This window comes from Mauremys mutica, chromosome 23, assembly GCF_020497125.1.
Source record: "Mauremys mutica isolate MM-2020 ecotype Southern chromosome 23, ASM2049712v1, whole genome shotgun sequence".
In the NCBI taxonomy this organism is placed as follows: Eukaryota; Metazoa; Chordata; order Testudines; family Geoemydidae; genus Mauremys; species Mauremys mutica.
Window position 1 is genome coordinate 17,899,022 of NC_059094.1, and position 19,567 is coordinate 17,918,588.

Genomic DNA, 19,567 nt, shown 5'->3' on the forward strand with positions numbered 1-19,567 from the left:
GAAATAGCTTGTTGAGTCTACTGTTCATCAGGCATAATGTTCCACATCATTTAATCAGCTCCCTCTAACTTTATGTTAAGACTTTTCCTGCTCTTGATGGATTTCAGCGTATTCCAGATACAGACACACAACTTTCCTGCAGCCAATTCTGTCATTTCAGAGCATGCATCTAAGATCCTGCGTAGTGCAACCTGCTTTTGCCATTGCCAGGAAAGGAGCATTCATGGCAGGATACTCCAGTTTAGAAAGAATCTCCATGGTGCAAAGAGCAAGAGGACTCACCAGCTTTGACTTCCACAGTGGTCCTATCTGCATCACTCTCTCCTTTGGCATCTGTCACTTTCAGATGGAAAGTGTATGTTCCCTCCACCAGGTTGGAGAGGAAAAGCACAGGGTGGTGGTCTGAATTATTTAACACCTCCTGGGAATTTGAACAAAACTAATATTAAGAAACAAACAAGGCCGCTGCAGATTTGACTCCTATACAACATACTGCGCTGCATCACGCCACACAGCAATCAGTGTGCAGGAACCAATGTTATACTCTCCCAGGAGCTATTTGCCAAAGAGTCTAGCTAAACCTCACTACATCTTCCATACCTGTACAATGCTGCATATTCCCATTAGAGAGACAGCACTCACCCCAGCCGCAGGACTCCCCTCGTCCCGGGTCCACAGGTAGCTGACAATTCCCTTATCATCCCAGGATTTGGACCCATCCAAGGCTGCTGTGTTTGTAGGCAGGGTGACGACAACATTCCCAGCAATCTTTGCCACTGGTGGCTTGTTCATCTCTAAACAAATAGATGAAAATTGTTACAAGAATTTGTTAGAACTCAAGTATAGCACCAGGAGCTGTGCTGTAATCCAGGCATCCATTATCTTGCAGGGTCTGGCTGGACCCAGGCTTAAATGGGGGTCCACCCAGATACTACGGGAATCAGTGCAGTTTGTTCTTCCTTTAGTCACATTTGAATCTGTACCCCAGTATGGTGCTGGGAGGGGGCACTGTGCTGCTCACATGACACACAGGAGTTCCCAACTATGCTCATATTAATGATCCCATGGCAATTTTTGTAAGAATAAGTGTTAACCACAAGGTCCTGGCCAAATTCTGAACCAGATATTATGTCTTGCGGAAGTGAATTCTGTTAAGTAGTAGCAAGAGAAACTGATATTGATTTACAGGAACAGGAATTACCAGACTGGATCAGACCAATGGTTCATCTAGCACAGTATCCTGGTCTCAGACAGGTGCCAGCACCAGATGCTTACGAGGAAGGTGCTGGAAACCCCCCAGTAGGCAGATGACAATCTGCCCCACAAAGGTCTCATCCCAACCCTGAACAGGTAGAGACTGGCTTAAGACCAAGCATGAGATTTCATTACCCTTCCAAACCTCTCATTATAGCATTAACTATTTTAATGGGATATTCTTGTTATCTGTATACATCCTTCTTTGGCTCTTACTAAGTTTTTGGCCTCAATGACATCCCGTGCCAATGAATTCCAGTCTGATTATGCCTTGTGTGAAAACAACATTTTAACAGGCTTGAATTTGAGTCCTTTTCATTTCAGTTGAAGTCCCCTCATTCTTGTATTAGGAGACAGAGAGAACAAAAAGTTCCTGCTCTCCCTTTCTCTAGGCCATTCGTTATTTTATAGGCTTGTATCATGTCCCTTTACAGTTCTCTCTAAACTAAACACTCCCATGTTTTTCAATCTCTCTTCAAATGCGAGTTTTCCAAGCCCCCTAGTTTTTCTTCTTCTCACTATTTTTATTTATTTGTATTATCATAGTGCCAAATATGGACCAGGACTCCACTGTGCTAGGTGCTGTACAAACAGAACAAAAAAAGTTCTTGCCCTTCTCTGAATCCCCTCCAACTCCAATATCCTTTCTGACATGGGGTAACTAGTGCTGCCTACGGTATGCCAGGTGAGGGCAAACCACTGCTTTGTATAATGACATTAGAACACTTCCTGTATTATTCTCCATCCTATTCCTTAGGCACTTTCTTTGCCTTTTTTTTTTTTTTTTTTTAGCACAGCTGCACCCTGGGCAGTGGTCTGCACTGACTGCTCTCAGTGATTGCACAGGTCTTTCTTCTGGTTACCGTTCACTTTTGAGTACAACTGGACACACCTTCTTTGACAATGACATTAACTGAGCTCTGGCTTTGCAAGCTCCTTTCGTCTTTGACGGTCAGTGTGAATTCGTAGGTTCCATCCTGAAGCCCAGTTACAGTAGCAATGCTGCTGTTGGCATTCTCCAGTTTTACACCATCCGGGCCCCTAGCCGAAACAAAAGAGCATTAGTCTGTGCCCATGGACCTGGGATGGGGTCTCAGACCAACGAACAGGGGAGTTAAACTAATAACAGTAAGTGTCGTCAGCAGGTAATATCCCTGCTCCTCAGAAGGAGACAAGATACCCGAGCATATAAAGAAAATTTATTTCTTCCAAACTCAGGCAATAAGACACTAAAATGGGTAAATCCTACGTACAGTATATTCTGCACAGTCTCTGGGGGTCTAGTGCAAATTAAAAGTTGTGCCAAACACCCCCTAGGCCAAAAGTGCTGTATTAGTATTTACTGAATGCAGATGGACTGCTAGAAAAAACAGCTTCATGGTAACTGCACAATGAGCAAACAATGAAAATATTATAGCAATTACAGCTCTTTTTACAGTAGAAACTTAGCACACAGCCTGCATTGTTGGGCTAATGCAAAACCAAAAGTTACATTTAAAAGTTGTCCATAGGCTTTGCCCTAAATTGCAACGCCTCTTAGGGGAAGCCTGACACAATGATCAAAATTAAGAGGGCTGCAGGAGAAGAAGTGTTATCTCCGCTCACGCCTGTGTTGCAAGAGGACCCCATTTAAAATAAAAAGGAACTTCTGTTATGCCAGATTCTCATTTACACTGTCGGTGTAAAGGGGCTTTTTGAAGTGGGTGAGGTCCCTTTGCACTACCAGAACCGTAGTAGAAATGAGAATCAGTCTTAAAGAGTTGAATGCTAAGGCCAGGATATTTCCAACGCTTAAACAAAACTGAGCGCAGGCCTTGCTGGAGTCCTTTGGGTCGTATGTTACTTAGGTTTAGGGCTCCAGCAAGGCCTATATTGGGGCTCTCCTCCAATTAATAGCCAAATCCTGGTTCCATTGTAGTTACTGGCAAAACTCCCACTGAATTCAATGGGACCAAGATTTTGACCCCAGTATTTTTTTTTTAAACTAAAGTTTAAAGGCACAGATACTCCCAACAGAAGGATCTGGGATGTGATACCGACCGTGTTTTCTCCCACAGGAAGGAGACTATTTTCTGGTCGTCTGAGCTCTTGCTGCCATCTAGAGTGGTGCTGTCCACAGGGAGGGTGAGTTCTTTATCTGGGCCAGCATCTGCTTTGGGGGGCTTATTATTCTCTGGAAAAGGATTGTGAACAACAAAGAAGAGGAGATGGAATTAAACATGCTGCTTGTTCTGTGAGGCAAAGTATGGGGAAACAATCCTAAAAATAGGCAGTTGAATAGAAGCCTCAGACAAGATAGCCAGATAGATAGTATTATCCCCATCTTACACTGGGAGAAAGTGCAGCACAGTCAAATCAGAAGTATGTTGGTAGAGGTGAGAGTTAACAACAGCAATCTTGCCTGCCATGCCTCGCAACAGCACTGCTTAGTAATAAGGGGAACTTACCAGGCTGCACTATCACCGTGACCTCAGCGGTGGACTGCTGGCCTGCAGAATCAGTCACTGTTAGCTGATAGGTGTAATCACCTTCTTGCATTGCAGAAAGCTGTAATATCGGTGTCCTCACACCCTTTGAGAAAACAAGTTAATGCATTATGATGACTCCTTACACTGAAGGGATGAGCGATATGAAGGGCCAGAACCAGTACTAACTATCCTGGGTAGAAACTGGCTGCTTATTATCATTAATCACATATATGGGACCATAGGTATGCATGGCATCAAACAGAGATGTAGTGTCCAAGGATATATAGTGTCCAACTTGTAAGTGAACATAACCTCAACTCCTCGGAGCATGATGGGAGAGTAGTGGAGCGACATACCAAGAGGAAACGGGGAAGACTTGATTAAGGCTAAACTTGGCTGGTCGTTCAATCACCGAACCTGACGTGATCTTAAAATGTATTTAGGTTTAAACCTATATTAATATTTAATCAACACACAGACTTACACAGATTGAGAGACATTTCTGCACACAAACTAGACCTTTAAATGGCTATAGCAAACATCACAGCACAATGGATAAGCATCATGTAGGGTATTAGTGAGAAACCACCACTTACCTGCATCTCCATCACCTTTCCTTTGCTACTGGGGCTGAGTAACCATTCGTAGCTGACGATGCTATGATCATCGGTGCTCTGGTTCCCGTACAAGGTGATCGAGTTTTGGGGAAGCGTGATCACTTGGTTTGGGCCTGCATTTGCCACTGGAGGATAATCCACTTCTTTATTCACAGTCAAGATGGCAGTGGTAGAGTTGCTGGCACCATCTGAATCCACAACTGTTAGGCTACAGACCGAAAAGGAAAAACGGAAAGGTTAGGGCTATGAGCGAAGAGCTCAAATGCAAAGGGATGAAACAGTCTGGATTTAACTGAGGGGCTAGAAATCTAGAATTACCTTGGTATGGGATTGAAGTGTTTGCCCTGGGGGGGGAGGGGGAGGGGGAGTGGGAGTAAACACAGTTTAAGTCAACTGTGCACTTGCAAAATGTGCATCACAAAAACATGTGTAGTTATAAGGGCAGAGCAAGGCATTCCACAACCAAATCCACCCCCTTCCTAATATCTATCAGCTAGTTACAAATGCAAAGAAATCCCCATGAAACAAGATTTTTCCAACTCCCTGTTAAAGTCACACCCATTGTACTGAAAATCCAGAGCTCCTGACAGTTTTAAAAGTTCATTTCAGGTATCTGTCATCACACCCCATCATTAATCCTGCGGTGACAGCATTCCTTCTTAAGCAGAAAAAAGGCACAAAGTGGGACAGTCTTCTACTAAACCTTCAACCCCAGTTTGTACCAGTTAACACACATTACACCACTGTATGTAAAAGGTCTTGTTCTGTTCACGTGTGCGTGAGTTATAGCATATGTCATTTAATTAATCCGATCCATTGCTGTGTTTAGCACTGACACCACAGCAAATTCCAGACCGAAGGAAATAAATATACCCTCCTTTTTCCAAGCAGATGTCAAAATAAAAATCAAATGCTATGTAACTATCCAGAGATTTGTATAAATACTTAATTCTAAAAACAATTTCATTGGTGGTGAACACATTACATATAGAGAGTAGAATATTTAAACACTCAATTTCCTCCTGAATGTAGAATAATCTATTTTTGGTATTTTAAAAGACATTTTAGTAGCTCTGTTATACTAAATTATCCTTTTTCTGCCATTATCTTATATTGATTCTACAAAGTTTAAAAAAAAAAAAGTCAGCCAGTTATTTTTTAATCTTTACTCAAGTGAAACATAGAGGTTTATACTATTAGTAACCGACCAGAAAGTTCCTGGAGCAAGAGACCACAAAATAGGATTTGTTCTGCTATCTTTTGCAGCCCAGACTGATGTAATCAGGTATAAAGTAAAGAGATTCACATGGAACCTGGACTAATGAACTGCTATATGCAAAACTTACCTGAATGTGTAATTCCCTGGTACTAAGTTGGTCAGTTTCAATATGGCAGTGTCAGTCGATACCTTCTCCTCCCGGAGTGGCCCCTTCAATTCTTCCCAATGGAAACTGACAATTTTATAATCATCAGTGCTTTCTAATTCAATTTAAAAAATATGCGTTAGGAATCTGGTTTTATGAAGCCACATTTCAAATAAAGGGCTTTAATTTGTTCTTTACACATAAGTTTGGAGAGAGGAGCTTCTTATCCCAGTCCCTAGCTGCAGATCTCTCTCTATTACGCTGGTTTGGTCAAATTGTGTATGCAGTACACCAGGGGTGGGCAAACTACGGCCCGCAGGCCAGATCCGGCCCCTCAGGGCTTTGGATCCGGCCCGCGGGATTGCCCCCCGTGGCGCCACAGGCCCCAGGCCGCTCTCAGAAGTGGCTGGCACCATTTCCCTGTGGCTCCCGGGCGGTGTGGGGGGGGGACACAGAGGGCTCCGTGCCTTCCCCTTGCCTCCAGGCACCCCCCCTGCAGCTCCCATTGGCTGGGAACTGGGAACTGCGGCCAATGGGAGCTTCGGGGGAGGTACCTGGAGGCGCCCTCCCCCAGGGGCCGCAGCACTTCCTCGAGTAGCGCAGGGCCGGGGCCAGGCAGGCATGCAGGCAGCCTGCTCCGGTGTGCGCCACTGACACCCCAGAGCCGCTTTAGGTAAGCGGCGCCGGGCCAGTGCCCGAACCCCGCCTGCACCCCGCACCCCAACTCCCTGCCCTGAGTCCCCTTGTACACCCTGCACCCCTTCTGCACCCCAACCCCCTGCCCTGAGCTCCCTCCTGCAGTTCGCAACCCTCCTGAACCCCTGCCCTGAGCCCCTCCTGCACCTGCACCCCAACCCCCTTCCCTGAGTCCCCTCACACACCCCGCACCCCTCCTCTGCCCCGATCCCTTACCCTGAGCCCCTTCCTGCACACTGGACTCCCTCCCGCACCCCAACCCCCTGCCCTGGCCCTGCATACAATTTCCCCACCCAGATGTGGCCCTCAGCCCAAAAGTTTGCCCACCCCTGCCGTACACTGTTTTTGCAGACACACACATCCCACCTTTCCCAGGAAAAAGATACTGGTTTTGGGCAGACAATGAGACAAAACTGAACAAGTTTAAAAGGAAAGCTTGGCAGAGCTTCAACAACAACAACAAAAAAATCAATAGATCTTATGCTGGTTAATTGATATGCTTGCAGCTTAACACACAAGGCCACCAATTTTGAACAGACTCATTTGATTCTTTGTACTTTAGTCGAAACCAGCAAATCTAGTTGGGCTGTAACTCTTCTGGGTCTTCCTGTTTCAGGGGACTCATTGGAGCACTTGCCCCCAGGAGGGGGACCTTGTATTTAAGCTGGTGTGAGCAGAATGGAGAGAGAAATCGGCAATAAAGACCAGTAGCTGTGCTGTCCTTGCCACAAGCTAACAGGAATTATAGGGAAAGCCTAAAAAATAAATAGGATGAGTTATCCAAGTCCCCAGGTTATGAACTGGTCCTTTCCACAGAAATGTGGCACAAAGGGTCACATCTATTCCATCTTAATGTGACACAGAGTCTGATCATTGCCAGGGTGGACAGGCAGCCTCAGCTCCCTGGATTACATGTGATTAGGGTACTCACGGCTGCCGTCGATGACAGTAGAGGTGGTTGGCAGTGAAATCTCTTGGGATTGTGGTGACACAATAGCCACAGGAGGCTGATTCACACGAGGCTCTGCAACAACAACAGCGCTGTGACAATGTTTACAGGCAGATCAATGGTACATACATAAGACAAGGAACTCTGCAAAAGTGTTCAGATTGTCCACTAGGGGTAGCTAAAGTAATACATGCAGCACACTCCTTCCACTCTTTGCAACCCCATGACCAATCCACCCAGTTTGCGAATAGAATTGCCTCTACGGTCCAGCCTCAGAAAGACCAAGAGAAGAGAGGTCCAAAGTACAGTTGCGAGGAATGGTCACTCCCCTAGATTGCTGATAACAATCCTGCAATGATTACTGCTCCCAACTCTAATCTTCCTTGGGATTGGACACGGCACTATCCAATTAGTTACACATCAACCTGAGGTGTTGTGCTACAGGTGGAGGGTTTTAAAGTAAAGAAGGGAACAAGCAGACTATGACATCAAGCCAGTGCTCACATAGGGATGATGATACTGTCTTGTCACTGTCACCTCTAGAGCATCAGGCATTCAGACTGTGTTGTGTTTTCAATAGGTTTGCACTCAGTATAGCATAGCTAGGTACACAGAAGGTCATTTTTCATTTCAGAAAGTAATTTTTCACACACACACACACACACACACACACACACACACACACACACACACACACACACTTACTTCTTACTAAGCCAAACCAAGACCAGCAAACAAAATACCATAATACAGCTGCTGAATTAAATCTGTAGGGACACAATCCAGCCACTGAACTTACTTGGGTTAACTGTCACATTCACGTAACCTTCCCCATGTGCTTTTCCCCCATCAACTATCACTTTGAATTCATACAGACCAACGGTGAGCTGGAAAGGAAATGGAAGAAGTTACACAACTCCCAGAAGTCTGGAATTGCATGTGTGTGGGGAGAAGAGACGGCTGAATGCTGAGGCTATATGCTAGATGGCAACTGTGGGGCTGAGGGAGGGGGAGGGACCCTGCATACTGCTATGGCTAAAGCTCTGGTCTTTCTGAGTGCAGTGCTGGAGCAGAATTGATGCTTCGCACAGGAATCTCCCAGTAAAAGAAGTGATACATTTTCACGCACTGTTTAAACCAACCCTCTTGTTAAAAATCCCCCACATCTCTGTGGAAAAGAATGATCCTTTCAATCTGCTGTAAAACACCTTAAAAGCAAAGGCCAGGGAGCTAGTGTCATTAATAACTGTGCAGCACCCCAAATCCTGGCAAGATGGGGGAGTGTGTAAAAGGGAGCTTCAAAAATAATCTAACCACAGACCAGCTTCAGGGGAAAAGCAATCAAGGCGTTCTCTTGAATTTTATTGTTAGCTGCCATTTTAGGGTTTTACATGCTGCTCATAGACAGCACTGAGGCTCGTAAGTCTGTCCATTCTTTATCACAGGTTTTACTGCACTACATTCAGCTCTTATATATAAAACATTTATCTAGAAGTCTTTGGCTGAAACACCGGCAGCCTGCCTGTCGTGCAATTTCCTATTCATTCTGAAATAGCATGCGAGTCCTTGGTGGCAGACAAGATCTCTGCCTTCTCTGCTAGAGAGTCACCCTGCATGACACACAGCAGGATGCTAAGCAGTCAGAGCTTCACCTTAGATAACTTGAGGGTCTGGGAGTGTTTGCCTTCCATCTCTCCACTGTAGTCTTTTGGGTGAGTAATCAGCCCCCAGTCATAGGTGTAGCTGGTTCCTAAAAGAAAGGAGAATTTCAGAGGCCACACAATTAAAGGAGCATTTAAAAAAAAAAGAGACGAGCAGGTGCTCGGATTCCCATCAGCCCCTGCTGCTGCACTATGGGGAAGTGCTGGTCTGCACTTCACCACCACACTCATTCTGGGAGCTAGCGATACCTCACACCTCTAAGGGGTTAAGGAGGTTTAGAACAATCACAACTCCAGAGTACTAGGGAAGGAGAGAGAGGCACCTGTCTGAAAAGTTGACCCTTGGCATCAAACAAGAAACATTTTCCATTTCACATGTCAGACAAAGTCCCTCTCTATTTCCTCTTCCAGGTTCCCTGTTGTCATTGTGAGTAGGGCTAGACATGAGCATGTCACAAGCAAGCTCTGAAGAATTTGCATTTCTTAGGTCCAACACACAACTGAACAGACTCTCCAGCTTTTTGGTTTCTCAGTTTCCCCCTTCTCAGCGTAGCAATCCCTAAAAGCCAAAGCCTTGTCCAGCAAATCAGTAGTCAGTTGCTACAAGCTGGTACAATTCCTAACTGCATGTCATCAACTGGCATTGAAGACCCACTAACTCCTCATGGAAAACTTTGAAGTTACAATCGCTCCCAAACCTGATCTCTCTGGGGACTATACACTTGTGTCTGTATTTCTGCCCCTTGCTATTATAGGAGGCAGCAATGTCTAATGGTTAGGACAAGGGACTCACTGGGAGACCATGGTCAAATTGTATTTTTCTGTGCCTCAGCTAATTCCCCTACAAAATGGAGCTGAAACTTCATCACCTTTAGTTAGAACTTTCAGACTCTCGGCTGAAGCACAATATGTATGCACAAAGCATTATTATTATTAGGACAAAGGCTGTTTGTATTTCAGGTGGGGAAAATAAACAAGAACAGCTGAGTTCAAGGAGCAAGTCTCTTATCTGTTTGCAAACACTGTAATGCAATGTCACAGCAGAGTTCTGTAAAAGTTATGTCCTCAGACTTAGGAATTCAGTATAGTGGAGAACGAGTTCTGAAAAAGCAAGATTCCATTTCCGTGCAAACTTCCATCCCAGTGAACAGCAAAATACTCTCTGGATTAACGGTCTTCCAGAGTTTTCTGTAATATGTCAGCAGTCAGCTAGGGGAAGGCCTACAGTTTTGCAGCCCAGGACAACAAAAATTCAGCCCAGACAAATAAAATATCTTCACTGCCCACGGGGTAAACTGCTGACCTGTATTAAAAATTCCTGATCAGTACATCAGACCTTAAGCTGAAAATGAGACATGGCTTCTTGCCTTCTCTTTCTTTTAAATAACAAACCCCGTCACGTCACTGAATTACTCCTAAGGCTCAGCTCAGCTATTTGTTCCTTCTTGTGCCTAAGTCTGTATGGATACAAGAGAAAATTGTGACAGGCATATCTGTGTGTCAATCAGCAAAAGTTTACAACCATGTTGTCCTTCGAAGGGGAAAAATATTTATCTGAAACCTGGTTTTCCCAGCCTGCACAGCAGTTCTTTAAAACAATGGTCTTCTCTGAGAGGTTGTCACGCATTCATGAGAAAGAAGAATGTCCTCATTTTTGCTGAGAAAAAACAAGTCTCAGCAGAACATACTGTATTCAGCTCCTCATTTCTGACCCAGAGCATACTGCCATGTGAACTGGAGAGAAGGACTACATTTGGATGCGAGAGACTTTCAAGATTTTCCCTATATAACAAGGGACTTATCTCTTGTTTGGCACTTCATCATCCCGCACATTTAGAGCTCCCAATGAAGTCTTACCCGTTGGTGGTTCAGGAAGGACAAATGCATTTAACTGAACTTCATTTTTTGGCAGGGTCACTTGGACATTGTTTCCTGCAGAAACTACCAGCTCCTTCATAACTGTGAGGGAGGGAGAATTACAGCGTTAAAAGGAACAGCGAAAAAATTACATACATAAAAAGAACTTTGGCTTCTGAGCTTGTGGAATAAAAGCCAGCTACAAAATGGCTGTATTTTGCTAACGTCCCATCACTCAGTGCCGTTTTGGGTTTCTGTCTAGTACTGAATGCAAAAACACTAACGGGGCTTCACAATTGTGAAGGAAGCCTAGAATTATTCAGTTACCTCCCTCTCTTTGGGGAGGCTGTGTAACTTCTTCTGTGTTTCTGAAGAGCTGAAATGGAACCCTCTTGCCCTGTACAGAGGCCTCTATTCAACCCGGTCTGGCAGGGATGAGAAAGACTCAGCAGATAGGTTTTCAGGAAAGAATCCAGCTGCTCTTGTATGGAAGGGGGAAGACAAGGGCTGCTATTTACTAAACTGCAATTTCAGATCTTTACAAATATATGAAGAGTTCGACGTATTCTTAGCTGAAAAAATAAAAGCTTCTGGGAGGCTAACAGATTTTCTAAAACAAGCTGCACACCTTCCGCTTTCATGCTGTTCTAATCCTAAATAGAAGGGTGTTCCACTTACTTTGATTTTTCCTCTTATTCCTAATCAGGAAGAAAAGATCAGTAGCATTTCTTATCCATTTCTTTCCAATGCTGACTCATAAGAATGGCCTTACTGAATCAGACCAAAGGTCCATCTATCCCAGTATCCTGTCTTCCGACAGCAGCCAATGCCTGGTGCCCCAGAGGGAATGAACAGAACAGGTGATCATCAAGTGATTCATCCCCTGTCGCCCATTCTCAGCTTCTGGCAAACAGAGGCTAGGGACACCATTCCTGCCCAGCCTGGCTAATAGCCATTGATGGACATATCCTCCATGAACTTGTCTAGTTCTTTTTTGAACCCTGTTATAGCCTTGGTATTCACAACATCCTCTGGCAAGGAGTTCCACAGGTTGACTGTGCATTGTGTGAAAAAATACTTCCTTTTGTTTGTTTTAAACCTGCTGCCTATTAATTTCATGTGGTGATCCTGAGTGTTATGAGGAGTAAATAACACTTCCTTATTTACTTTCTCCACACCAGTATAGACCTCTATCATATCCCCTCTTAGTCATCTCTCTTCCAAGCTGAAAAGTCAGAGTCTTATTGATCACTCCCCATATGGCAGCCATTCCATACCCCTAATAATATTTGTTTCCCTTTTCTAAACCTTTTCCAATCCCAATATATCTTTTTTGAGATGGGGCGATTTATATAGAGGCAATATGATATTTTCTGTCTTTTTAAAAAAGGGATAGATAATGATTCCCAACATTCTGTTTGCGTTTTTGACTGCTGCTGCTGCACACTGAGTGGATGTTTTCAGAGAACTATCCACAATGACTCCAAGATCTCTTCCTTCAGTGGTAACATCTAATTTAGACCCCATCATTTTCTATGTATAGAGAGATGAAAAGAGATGACTAATTTTGTTCTTAAAGGTGACTTGATAAAGGTAGGGGAAAAAACGGGATTGGGGGCCTTTTCTGGTTCTTTACTACGTACAAAGACCTGAAAGGCAATTACCTTTCTCAGTGTATTTTTTGCTTTCCCCACTTTTTTTTTTAAAATCCGGAGGGGTGGGGTGGTGAGAAAAAACATTAAGAAAAAGAAGAAGTCTCTTCTTCCCCAAGATCTTCCTGAGATCTCAGAGAGGTACACTAGGAGCTATTTTAAAAAGTTAGGGAGGCTGAATATTTATTAGTTAAATAGTTAACCAAAGAAAACCAGATTAAAATGTCCTTCCCCTCTCAATTACTCAACCTCTTGCGATGTCATAATTCTACTAGTGCTCCAAGCACGCAGAGAGCGTCCCAAGGGAAAAGGAGATGTGGGTTTCTAACAGAAAAAAAAACAAGTAGATAAAACCTCCAATCCTTTTTTTAAAATAACTTTTCAGGTCTTTTTTATACTTCTAAAGGAGCAGTGAGACGCTAGCCAAATGTTTGCCTATGAAAGTCACTTTTAAGACATTTAATCATATATAAATTCCAACACTAGCAGGTGGAGGAATTTATTAAAAAAAGGCTAGCAAACGGGTTAGTTCAGATAGTCAATTGGCTTTCTGCCAAGTGTCGAAGTACATAGCATTTCCTTTCCACTGAGCCATCTGTTCCATTTTCAGGGGCAAAATATACCCTACATTTACAAGAATTCAGTTTGGGTCTTTCCAAGAACTGAATTTAGTGAATTTAGTTATACTGCAGCTAGTCATACCAGGTGAGCAACACACAGTGCCTTGTGTATATGCACAGATCCTCACAGAAGAAGCTAGTAAGTGAAGTTTGGTTTATCCTAGTGTTGTTTGTGGTTATTTTACACATTCTGTAATGATCACCTTTAGGAACACCTGTGTGAATAGAAACATGACACTCTGCTGCAGAGTGAGACATGGCTAACGGCCAAGTGTACTGCTTCTGCATGACTGAACTATACATTCACATTTGGGGGGGGGGGGGGGGAGAGTCGTACCCCATTATGGGCAGCCACCTTACAAAATAAAATGAGGGATTTTCACTCAGCTTGGTGGAGGACAGTGTACTGTAGATAGTTGCTGAAACAAGGTTTCATGCCACTACATCTTGTGCTAGATCTCTAATCCCATTAGAGTACCGGAGACATTATCACTCCTTTTGAGCTGCACTTGGAGAACAGATTCGCTAGACATATAGAGATTTGCAATTCCAAATACAGGATCCCATCCCACAGCCTCATGGTCTCTGCCAGGGACTGTCATGGGCCTACACCTGAAGCCCTCGGGATGGTTTATGGCAGAGACAGGCAGCCTGTGGCACGCAAGCTGATTTTCAGTGGCACTCACACTGTCCGGGTCCTGGCCACTGGTCCGGGGGGCTCTGAATTTTAATTTAATTTTAAATGACGCTTTTTAAACATTTTAAAAAACCTTATTTACTTTACATACAATAGTTTAGTTATATATTATACACTTATAGAAAGAGACCTTCTAAAAATGTTAAAACGTATGACTGGCACGCAAAACCTTAAAGTAGAGAATACATGAAGACTCGGCACACCACCTCTGAAAGGTTGCTGACCCCTAGTTTATGGTATGGGATCCATCCCAGACCCCATGCCAGGACCCCCAGGGTGGGCCAAAGGCCCCAACCGACATACATGTTGGAAGAGGCCCCCTCAATACGCTCTTAGAGAAACTGTATTTAGGTACTGTCCCACGGTGGTGGCTTTACTGTGCTTTAATGTCTCATCAGTCTCTCAGTGGGCTATTCTGGTTCCGGAAGGTGCTGCGGAGAACACACTCACCTGGCACTGGTGTAGGGGTGCTTGATGCCGTGGCAGGGATAGCCTGGACTGTGGTACCGCTGTCATTGGTGGGAACACCAGTGGGCATAGCGGTAACGGTCTGCATCTTCATCGTGTTTTTCCCCTGCAGAGCACTGATCGTAGGGAGAATCTCCTCTAAGGAAAGAGGCTGGACGGACGTGTTGTTTGACTGCTTGAGTTTCTCAGCTTTGCCAGTGGCAGTCAAACCCAGTGCTATGGGGCTGGCGAACGTAGCCAGCACTGGGAGTTCTGACGTGGATGTTCCTGCACGAGCCTGGAAAGAAGAGAACGTCTCAGTCTGAAACTGGATGCTGATTTACTTTTTAAATTCAAACTGACCCCAAATTCCCCTCAGTTCTGCACTGCATCAAATGTCTACAAGATATTCACACATTCCTCCTAAAATTAGGGAGGAACGAAGCCCCCTCATACCTATTCTCCTATTGATAGGAAGCTTTGCAGCTCCCTCTCCTTTCTTCCAACATGACTACTTTCTGTTTTTGCTTCCCCTGCACTTCCCCCCGCCCCGGCTCTTTCTCCAGAACAGCTAGGTTATTTCCAGCTCAGCTGCATACAGCTCAGTCCCCTTAGATCTAAATACATCAGCTATTGTGGCATATCCGGTGCTATGGCAGGCTCCATAGAAGATGCTTGGGAGCCTGCAACACTTAGATGAGCAGAGCGACAGTAGAGTACGCCAAAGACACTAAAGCAGGGAACCAGATTTCCCGCTGGTAATTTGTCAGTCACATATTCCTATTTCTGAAGCTGTGATGTGGGCAGGTATGAAGGAGGAGGATTCTACCGGCATCTTTTTGATTTAAGAATCCCTCACTGCAGCAGGGAGTTATTGATTTTAGATTGCCCCTAAAAGAGACAACCCGTGCCTTGAATGACCAGCACTCAAACAGCTCTATAAGTGTATGTAACAACACAAACTATTTGGGGAAGGGGATCAGAAAGCTTGTACACATCCCCCCTCTGCATACTATGCAGCATGAGTCAGTTTATTACAAATAATCAAAGCAGACAAAAACAATTTCCTTTCTTTCATCAGAAATTCCTTCTACAGCACCTAGCTCCACTCTGGTTAGTAGCCCGGACATTTCAACTTTAACTGGGTTTATCTGTAGAGTACATCTGCATTGCGTATTTTGTTGAGCAAATGCTGTTTCAATAATATCTGCTGAACACTTAAAATGCAGCACTTCTCCATCTTTGATTTGGAACCGGTTTTGTAACTGAATTACCCCATCACTGACTCTACTGGTACAGTTGGGTCAAAAGGTCAAACCAAAGAAAGGCACTCATGACTTTAATACCATGCTACCGGCATTCAGTCTGGGCAATGGAGGCTGCATTGCCACACGTCCTAGTAGCTAGATTAGACTATAGAGAACATTTTAACACCACTGGTAAAATCGAAGCCCTTGAACATACACACAGAAACAGCCAGCCACTGCTAATACCGGGGAGGAAGCTTGGCCTTGAGGTTCAGGCTTTTCTGCAAAACGCTCTCTCCTTGCAGTGTTGAGTAGGTCACTTGTACCTGCTCTGTCTCAGTGTCCTCTCCCTCAACGCAAGGGTGAAGAACTATATTTGTTCATGTGTTTAAAGTACTTTCAGCTCCACTGACAGGGTAAAGCACTATTATGCGCATAGGAGGATTCTCTCCACTTTTTTATCAGTTAATGGGCTCTCATGCTTTGGTAAAGCTATAGACTCTTTGCACTAAAGCAGCAGGCAAATCTTGGGACACGCTACTCTGTAGCAGTCCTCATTAACAGTCTGAACATCACCAGCACAAAGAGGCTTCCCTAACTGCGTGCGTGCGGTGTGACACATGGCACGCATATTCCAATTCTGGCACCAGACCACCTACTACATTAATCGGAAGGGGTATTTCTGATGGTTCTCCAGGCACTTGTGGATCACTGTGGGCATTTCACAGACATTAACGCAGGCTGGTCTGGAAAGGTGCATGACGCACACATCTTTCGGAACACTGGCCTGTTCAGGAAGCTGCAAGCAGGGACTTTCTTCCCGGACCATAGGGGAAGTCGAAATACCCATTGTGATCCTGGAAGACCCTGCCTACCCCTTAATGCTGTGGCTTATGAAGCCATACACGGAGAACCTTGACAGCAGCAAGGAGCGGTACAACAGGCTGAGCAAGTGCAGAATGATCACAGTGTGCTTTTGGCCGTTTAAAGGCCTGCTAGCGCTGCCTCTACGAGAGGCTGGACCTGGCCGATGACAATATACCTATGCATATGGCCACATGCTCCATAATATTTGTGGAGGGAAGGGTGAAAGCTTCACTCAGGGCTGGACCGCTGAGGCTCAGTGCCTGGAGGCTGAATTTGAACAGCCAGAGACCAGGGCTTTTAAAGGGGCGCAGTGTGGGGCCATAAGGATCAAGGATGCCTTGAGGCGGCAATTTGAAGCTGAAAGCCACTAATATTTTTTGCTATGCTTGGGAGTGCAGTGCTTGTAATGCTAGGAGGTGACTGTGATTGGTGCAAACAATGCACTGTGAAGGTTTAAAGAAAATTGCCTGTTGCTTTGCAGGGCTCTGTTTTCTTTCAATTAATGGCATAAAGATGCTTTCAAACCAAAACAATGATTTTATTCAAAAAACAACAACCGGAGGAGAGAGAGAAACAAAAGCACATCAGCACTGTGGGGGACAGGAGGAAGGGAGGGTCCCAGTAGGAGGTGGGGTCCCGGGAAGATTTGTGTATGTCCACGTATCATATGCAACCTTGTCCTTTGGAGTACAGTGCAGCGGGTGCTGTACTTCAGCAGGGCTAAACTGCAGAGGGTACTGGGAATCCCCAGGGCTGGACTGTGATGGGGCAGGAGTGGAACCAAGTGGGTACAGACTGGAGTCAGGAGGTTGGTAAGAGTGTGTTGGCGGTGTCTGGGGGGTGCATGGGAAAGAGTTTTGTGATAGTAGCTTTAGGGGAGGCTGGGCACAGAGCTGCCCGGTTTGCAGTGCTAGTGGCGCCTGGAATGTGTCCGCTTGGCGCTCCGTAATCTTTAAGAGCCGCTCCGGGGCTTCGTTCTGGCGCGCCACATTCTCCTTTGGGTCCCTCTTCTCGCTGTCCCACCACTCCTTCAATTCTTGTTTTTCATCCGCGGAGCGCATCATGACATCACGCAGAAAGTCTTCTTTAGTTCTTCATGGCCGCTTTCTAATTCTGTGCAGCTGTTCAGCTGGCGACAACAAAGAGGGAGGCTGGGCTCCCAAGGTCATATCTGTGAAGCCAAAATGCAACATTGTACAGCAGCGGTATTGTTTGCAACACACAGACCACTGATTCACTGGATTTAAAACACAGCCACTATTCACATACCTGTCACTAATCGGCTTACCCCAGGCATGCACACATGAGCCACAAGACCCCCAAAACGGTGAGTAACCACAGGGGCAGGGGAAATCAGTGTTCCAGGACTGTACTGTACACTGGGCACATGGCTCTTGCGGAGAGCCAGCACTGTAGGGGGGCCTTATAATCATTACTGTCCCCACATTTTCCACAGGCTGTGTTCATTATGGAAGAGAGCTCGCTGCTGAGAGTGAGCAAGGAATCAAGGGAGGCTCTTCTCCAAGACTGCGGCTTCCGCCCTGGCCCGTATGCGACTCGCCTGTGTGCAGCAATGGTCCCCCTCCCAGTGATGGCACAGTAGGGAGTGAAAGTTACCCTTAACGGGGCAAGAAACAAAGCAGCTCTGCCAGAGAGCCTGCGGCAGTGGATTGCCCAGTATCTCCACGAGAGTTTTGTGGAGATCTGAGGCAGATTCTCATGAAGTGAGGGAGTCAATCAACACCCCGTTCCACTGCTCAGACTAGGTATGTGGAGGTACGCGCATCATGCGGACACAAGCCTTTCTGCAACCCTCCTGCCCCCAACAACTCACTTCAGTGATTCCCAAAAATCAAAGCCACTTACCAGGGCCTCCTCTCCTGTTTGCACTTTGCCAAGCTCCGACACTGGCGAGCATCCTCCGGGGTACAGAAGAGCTCCTGGCTACATGCGTCTCTGATCTCCGAGTCATCCTCTGCCTCTGGGTTCCCCTCCTCTTCCTTGTCCAAGATTTCCTCTCCTGGCTCGGTCCACTCTCAACTGGCACGTGAGCCACCGAAGTATCCACAGTGGCCTTCGCAGTGTAGGTGGGGTTGCCACCAAGTATCACGTCCAGCTCTTTGTAGAACCGGCAGCTCATAGGCGTAGCACTGGAGCGGTGGTTTGCCTCCTGGGCCTTGTGGTAGACGTTCCACAGCTCCTTCACTTTGACCCGGCACCACAGTGTGTCCTGGTCATGGCCCCTTTCTGTCATGCATCATAACATCTGTCTGTAGGTATCATAATTCCTATGACTGGAGCGCAGCTGGGACTGGACAGCCTTGTCTCCGCAAATGCTGATGAGGTCCAGCAGCTCAGCATTGCTCCAAGCGGGAGGTCGCCTGGTGGGTGGACCAGGCATGGTCACCTGGAAAGATGGGCTGAGACCACTGTATGTGTCTCCGAGCAAACAGGAAGGGGACTTTCAAAATTCCCAAGGAATTTACAGCATGGGGCTCCTGGTTGGTCACCTGAGGGCAGGGCAGTAGAGTTCAAACCGATGACCAGGGAGGCGAGAACAGGCATTGTGGGACACCTGCCAGAGGCCAACTGCAGTGCTGTAATCGACAAGGGTGTCTACACTGGCACCACGGCACTGTAGCCCAGGCGCAGAAAGCTGTACGCCTCTCATAGGGGTGGTTTTTTACAGTGTTGCAACTGCACAGTTCCTGCGCACTAAGTGGCTTGGCAGTGCGTACAGAAACTTGCCAGTGTAGACAAGGCCTGAGAGAGGCAAGAAGAGTTTAAGGTCAGCTGTAGTGAAGTCTCCCCAGAAATCAGGTGCATATGGAATGTTAGAATGAGATCACTGTTTAAATCTCAATCTCTTATGAAATGCTAGATGAAGGAAAGGTTTCAGGCAGACCAGAATTACTGCAATATTGCAGGAGAGAGAGAAAACAGAGAAACTCATGAGTCACTCTTAAGTAGCATGAGGTTCTGGAAGATCAAACATTTGCACATGCAAAGTTAAACCACAATGTTGTTCCACACACACCTGGCTCTGGAATTCTCAGTGGTGTCCTTTGGCTCCACTCCACATCCTGCTCTGCAAGCTGGTGGCTGATATCAATCACAGCATTACCTAGCACCATAAAATTTGCATAGCTGGAGTGGAACAGATTCTCTTAA

At 45.7% G+C, this 19,567-nt stretch overlaps 1 protein-coding gene across 1 annotated transcript in view; it reads right to left on the reverse strand.

Moving 5' to 3' along the window:
* Window positions 1-19,567, reverse strand: part of KIAA0319L (KIAA0319 like) — a 48,929-nt gene that overhangs the window by 10,195 nt on the left and 19,167 nt on the right. The window contains exons 4-15 of the mRNA XM_044997521.1: window positions 14,286-14,580; window positions 10,867-10,968; window positions 9,001-9,098; window positions 8,148-8,235; window positions 7,331-7,423; window positions 5,686-5,818; window positions 4,319-4,547; window positions 3,702-3,825; window positions 3,295-3,427; window positions 2,147-2,295; window positions 643-794; window positions 283-421 (exon numbers count right to left, since the gene is read on the reverse strand). Coding sequence (XP_044853456.1) covers window positions 283-421; window positions 643-794; window positions 2,147-2,295; window positions 3,295-3,427; window positions 3,702-3,825; window positions 4,319-4,547; window positions 5,686-5,818; window positions 7,331-7,423; window positions 8,148-8,235; window positions 9,001-9,098; window positions 10,867-10,968; window positions 14,286-14,580 — 1,735 coding nt within the window. The remainder of the gene's footprint in view (window positions 1-282; window positions 422-642; window positions 795-2,146; window positions 2,296-3,294; window positions 3,428-3,701; window positions 3,826-4,318; window positions 4,548-5,685; window positions 5,819-7,330; window positions 7,424-8,147; window positions 8,236-9,000; window positions 9,099-10,866; window positions 10,969-14,285; window positions 14,581-19,567) is intronic.